The sequence below is a fragment of the Nicotiana sylvestris genome, chromosome 9 (assembly GCF_000393655.2).
Source record: "Nicotiana sylvestris chromosome 9, ASM39365v2, whole genome shotgun sequence".
NCBI lineage: Eukaryota > Viridiplantae > Streptophyta > Magnoliopsida > Solanales > Solanaceae > Nicotiana > Nicotiana sylvestris.
The window spans coordinates 172933384-172939651 of NC_091065.1; the positions used below are offsets into that span (position 1 = coordinate 172933384).

Here is a 6268-nt window from a genome sequence, read left to right on the forward strand (position 1 = left end):
TATTAAGAGAGAATTAAGTTCCTTAAGGATACATTGTATAACTGGTGGCTCGAATTTATTTTTCTGCTTCTGCATTTGTGTTTATGTTTAAGTTTCATAATTATTTTTTCACGAATATAGAAAGATAACAACGACTCCTTCCAAAATATGCAAGTCACGAACAAACTATTTCCTAGATAATTGCGACATAGAAGTTTGAGTGAGGAGCTTAACTTTATGAGTGATTTTAAAAACAATATATGCTTCTAGATTCATTTTTTCACCTTCTCTCCATGTTACAAAAGCCGTAAAGTTTCTCTTGGTATATTAGTTAGAAAACATTTATTGATAAGTTAATGTCTATACATATAAAGAAAATTTTGATTGAATCAATCTTGTGTATAAATTTAACTCACACTGTAGTCTGTACACAATTCCTAAAAGCTTAGCGTCGCCTAGTATATTGTTCATGCAAAAGTATTTCCCCTCAGCAAACATACCCCGCAGAGAGCCAGAGCTCAGGATAATGAATCCTAGTATATATGCAAAACTAGTGTGAGATTATGAATTGTGTTGTTATTTCCGCTATCTATTAATTAGTTCTGCTATTCATATTACATTGTTGTTGTTATTATTTGTTTATTGCTCCCTTTTCTGTTCCTGAGCCTAGGGTCTATCGGAAACAGTCTCTCTATTTACACAAGGTAAAATATAAAGACCGCGTATGCACTATCTTTCCCAGACTCCACACCGTGAGAATATACTACATATGTTGTGTTGTTGTTGAGTTTGCCCTATCCAATGGGACCTTTTTCTGAGGCAGTGGTCCGTCCAATGACCCACTGGATTTTTGCATGTGAGCCAACAGCCCAAAATCCGCCAATTTTTTAGAGTTTGGGGAAGTTGCGATAGTGTCATCCATATAATGAGCCAATACTTCTTCTTTTTTTTTCTTTTTTTTTTTTCAGTTAAAAAGAAAACAGACAAGATTAGGGAAAAAGAAGTAGAAGCAGAATAGTTGTAGACATGTAGAGGTTTTCTAGTATCGAAATTATGTGTAATATAAATAAGATTTAAGTTTTATTGGGAATATAAAAGATTTTTACAGTATTGCTGTATTTTAACATGTTCTTATTTTTCAGATTATTAATCTCACTTATCACAGGATAATAATTTATCTGATAGTAGTAAAATTATTTTATACAATCAATATGTAAAAGCTAAACTCTATAAATAAAGTGCAGACTGATTGAGATGAAGGGATTGCATATACTAAAATCTTTTTCAACTGGTGATTAGTTGAAGACTCAAATAACAAAGACACTGGTTATTTGAAAAGGGTCGGAAGCCGAGGCAGACTCAGAATTTAAACTTTATGAATTCAACATTTAATGTTCTTAGCATTGAACATATTATATTTTTAAAGTTTTGAATTCTGACCTACTATTTATTTCAATCTAAGTGAATTTTATACATTAATTTATACTATGTTAAAAAAATTGGGTTTAGAAAACACCGATGCTACTGCGAGGTTGCATCCGCCTCTGGTTAAAAAGGGCAAAGACAATATTGCGAAATTCATAGTTTGCCATGATTTTTAACACTACCCATGTCTTTGATCCATAGGACAAGCAAGAAAACAACGACTAAAAGGTATTATGATCAGAGGGATAAGAGTGAAATTAAAAAATACTCACGTTTACAAGTGGTAATTGAAAAATAGCATTAAAAGTACTTGAAATTTAGCCACTTTTAATGTAAAGATAAATCTGAACGAAAACACTATTTAAAATCCGAAAAATATTCCAGCATAATATACTGGAGTTCGAATTTTTTACGTGTGAACTTCCAGCATAATATACTAGAGTCCGAACATAATATACTAGAGTTCCAGCATAATATACTGGAATTCCAGTGGTTCAACATAATATGCTGAAAGTTCGTACACATGTTCCAAACTCCAGTATATTATGCTAGAATTTTACGTGTGCTGGAGTTTCAACATAATATGTTTGAAGTTCATACACAGGTACACCAATCTCCAGTACATTATGCTGGAACTTTGCGTGTTGCAGCAAAATAGTGGCTATTTTTCAACGACTTTGCAAACGCTGACGATTTTTCAATTATCAGTCCGAAAACTGGCTAGTCTATCACGAGGGACACTCATCCATCTCCATTTCCCATGGACATAATGGAGTATCTGACTATCAAAGAGCATGAGAAGTGAAAAACATATGGGGAAAGCAAATTAACACAGCAGGTAACTAACTAAACACACTTTTTTAAGAACAGAAAAAACAAAATTTATGAAGCTCACAGCAAAAGAGAGCTCTTTGACAAGCTTGACGGTTTGCAGTGGCATACTCTGCTTAGATTGAGTTGCGCACGAATTTGGAGCTTTCACTGCCCAATGCCAATACAACAAGTTTTTGGTTACAGGTAGTTGAGAGTCTCTTCTAGTCGTACTAGTAGTATTAGTACTAGTCTTGTATTCTCCTATTCCTCGTTCTTTGTTGTTTCACGATGTGTCATTATTACCGGTAGTTTTCACACTTCTCTTATAGCTTCATATTCCTAGATATTTGTTACTACACGCTTTGCCATTTGCTTCCATTGTCTTATTTCCTTGCCATTGTTATTGTTTGTTTATTGTGTCCTTTTCACTGTTCTTGAGCCGAGTGTCTATCGAAAACAGTCTCTCTTTCTTCACAAGGTAGGGTAAGGTCTGCGTACACATTACCCTCCCGAGACCCCACGTGTGGAATTTCATTGGGTTTTTTCTTGTTGTTTTTCTTTGAACTCTTGATATTTGTAGCTGATCACATATTACGCTGAAAACAATGGCCAGATTTTCACTTACTCATCAAGGAGAATGATGGCCAGAGCTAGATATTAAGGTAACATAATTAGTTTTCTGATGAGTTACTTAAGATGGCATCTTAAGTGAAGAATCTGTAGTTCTGGGCAGTGATATCATCTATTAAAAGCTGGAAAAAAGAATTCCTGAATTGATTTGCTGAAGGGTGAGTGAATTAATAATCCAATTTCAGGCTCTATAACAAATCAAACTAACATATGACAGAGGAGCTTGGATATCAAGCAATGGTGCTCGGGAGAAAAAGGACAAAGTCCATTAAGTCAGATTAGTCAGAGTACTTGAATATATACATAAGCTATATAAACATGAAACTAACAAATTCTACAAGACATCAGAATTGAGCTTACAAGGATGTCCGTCCAATTCATTTAGGTTTCAAGTTCTCACTAATCAAGCAACAAATTTCAAGCACCGAGTATCTTTGTGGATGGTCTGACATTTGATTGAGCAGAAGCGCATTCCACATTGCACACATGTATAGTTCGCGGAGAAACCACAAACCGTGCAGAAATGACGGCGAGAGATGGAACTTGGTGGTCCCACTGCTGCTCTTAAATAGGTTGGCACATGGGGTGGCAAGGACTCCAGGTTTGCCTATTTTCATAAGTAACACGTTGAGAGGTTAATCTATGTCACTGAAGCTGAGAAAGAAAGCATCTACTAGCCCTGGAAATCTATACCTCATGCAAGAGCTCAAGGAATGTTTTGGGGGCTCTCTTATGCTCAAGTGCCTTAGCTTGGCGTGTTTTCCGTTTTGTGCCTTTCGGGTACTTCTTGTGAAATACTGGAACAGTATTTTTTTTTTTTAAAAAAAAATTAAAGTCAGAGTCAGAAAAGGCCATGATAGGAAATTAGAGAAGAAAGGAATAGAACAATACAAATCCTCATCTTAAGACTGGAAGAGAAGGTTTACACAAGAAGTATATGGAAAAGATAAAGAAGACAAGGATGACAAGATAAAAATGATTAAGATGAAACTAATGTTACTGTACCCTCAATTGTGGGCTATATCTTTCTGAACATAACCTAAGAAAGAGATCCTGAAAAATGAAGGTCTCTATTTCAATGGAAAGGGGGAAATCACCCATCTAATAGCTAATTATATTTTTTTTATTTTATTCTTGTTCCATCCCATGGTCCAGTGGCCATTTACTTTTGTAAAGAGCCGAATAGTAATAGTTTTCTGGGTGGATAACTAACCCCACAGACACAAGAAAAGAATCACATCCCACGAACCATTTCCTTCTCTTTTTTTCTCTGGGTAACTACTAAGCCCACAGACAATGTAGAAGTAACATCCTTACAACAATTTTTTTTTTTTCATCCTCTCACTTATATGGGTAGTGATGCAGGCTGATCTTCAATCAAAACGCTACAGGAAGCGAATTATAGGACCTAGTGCGAATGTGAACAAATTGTGGAAGCACTCCTTACTGAGAATATGAATCGACTAAAGCCTGTGAATGTACAATAAACAAATCCACACTGTACAAGTCCATAGTTCTTCTTACCACCCCTTATTGAGCAACACGAAACAACTAAATCCTATAAATGTGAGACTTTATAAAGAGAGTTGTAAAAGATATATCTTCTTGTCAACAATAAAGAAAGATTTATATTCTTATCAACTATTCATGATATATAATGCTTGCATAAATGACAAAAGTTTCTATTCTCACAGTCTTACAATCGCGTAGAGTATGTTTAAGTGGAAGGAATTGGAAGAACAGAAGGAACCAATCAAAACTATGCCTCAACTATAAACTAGCGGGGTCAACTATATGAATAATCCATATCAAATCAGCCATATCCAAACCATATTAGTAGATGTAACACGTGCCACGTGCCTAAATGAGCACGTCCCGACCAACGAATTCAGTATTAAGAGGAACTCGTCATACCTAGACTATTTTTATTCCAACAGCTAACCTACCACAATCAGTGGCGAGGCCACAGACAAAGAATGGGTTCAATTGAACCCACTTCATTGGAAAATCGTACTGCCCAAATAGGGTAAAAACAATTTTTTATATACTTACAGTTGAATCCCCTTGTAGTGGCAAATGTAATTCATAAGTTGTTTTAAGTCACAAGTTTGAATTTTTTGAATCTCCTTATTAAAATTCCGAGCTCCGCCACTACTAACAACAATACTCTTCCTTTATCTAAGTTACTGGCTTCTAAATTAAGAATCTGTACACATTCAATGGATTTCTTAAGAGTAATACAAGATTTGGACCAAAGTTACTAGGGTCAGCCGAACTCGTACCGTGTACACTGGATCCGCCCCTGCCTTTAACAAAAGTGGGAGCAACTATGTTACGGGAAACTCTGGTATGCGCAGTTGGCATAACACAATAGAGAGAATAAATGCAACATAACTAAACCAAGAAATTCAACTCCACACAAGCTAAAATTTGTGCAAGCAAAAAAAAAAATACCTTGATCCTCATCGTCAAGAGAAGCTTCATCATCATCATCAAGTGGTTGTTGTTCCACTACTGCATTATCACTTTCCAATGCATCAAGACGCGCCAGCATAGCCTAAAAATGAATAAATTGATTATTAAAAACCATAGATTTATTCAAAACAAGCAGGATTCCCAAATTGATGAATTCAAAACTTAAATAAGTGTAATTAGCAGACCTGAGTTCTATTATCAGAACTTGCTAGAGCAGCAGCCATTTTTGGAGCAACCTTACGAGTTCGCATGGACATTCGCCTCGCTGAATTTGACAATTCTTCATCCATTGCTTCAAAGTCAGATTCAAAATTACGAAAATGATTTTTTACTCTCGTTAGTACTTTCGAATTTTTCTTCACTTTCCTGATTGGAATAAGCAAAAAGAGATTCCGACTTATTTCTAATCTTAGAGAAGTAGCCGGAGAGGAAAGTGAAAACGCGACGAGTGACCGGCCGGCGGGAGAATTAGGGCTTAAGAAGACTTCGATTTCCGAAAGAAACAAACAGCTTCACAGCTTGATTTTCCGAACGGAGGCAAACGCATCTGGTATTGAATTCTGTTGAACCCTGAAGTTTTCAGGAAATCACGTAAGACCCTAAACTATGAAAAATGGTATATCTGTCCACTAACTTTGTTATATTGCTCATAAGAGCTTTCAATATTTTCAACTTTACAGTTCTTTGAACAAGGATTTACCAATTAAATTTAGAGGCAGGAAACTGTCTAGAAAGTTTTTTTTCCTATATGAATTAAAGAAATAATTTTCTGTGGAGTAAAAATTTAAATAGCTTAATATTTTGAAAATATTAAAGTATTAAACTCTTCACATTTATTCTGCAGAAAATTATACTACTAACTACTCCTTAATTTTGGAAACAGCCATTTGAAGTTTGTTATCATCATCCTTTATATTTGTTGTCTCTAAGCAACAGCTTGACATTT

General features: G+C 35.3%; 1 protein-coding gene across 1 annotated transcript; it reads right to left on the reverse strand.

Moving 5' to 3' along the window:
- Positions 1-3091: 3091 nt before the first annotated feature.
- On the reverse strand, positions 3092-5867 carry LOC104242557 (SWR1 complex subunit 6). Its single transcript, XM_009797633.2, has 4 exons — positions 5508-5867; positions 5302-5404; positions 3541-3644; positions 3092-3454 (listed from the first exon to the last, which is right to left on the reverse strand). Exons 1-4 carry the CDS (start codon positions 5610-5612, stop codon positions 3251-3253), a joined length of 516 nt encoding a protein of 171 aa, XP_009795935.1. The 5' UTR covers positions 5613-5867; the 3' UTR covers positions 3092-3250.
- Positions 5868-6268: the final 401 nt, after the last annotated feature.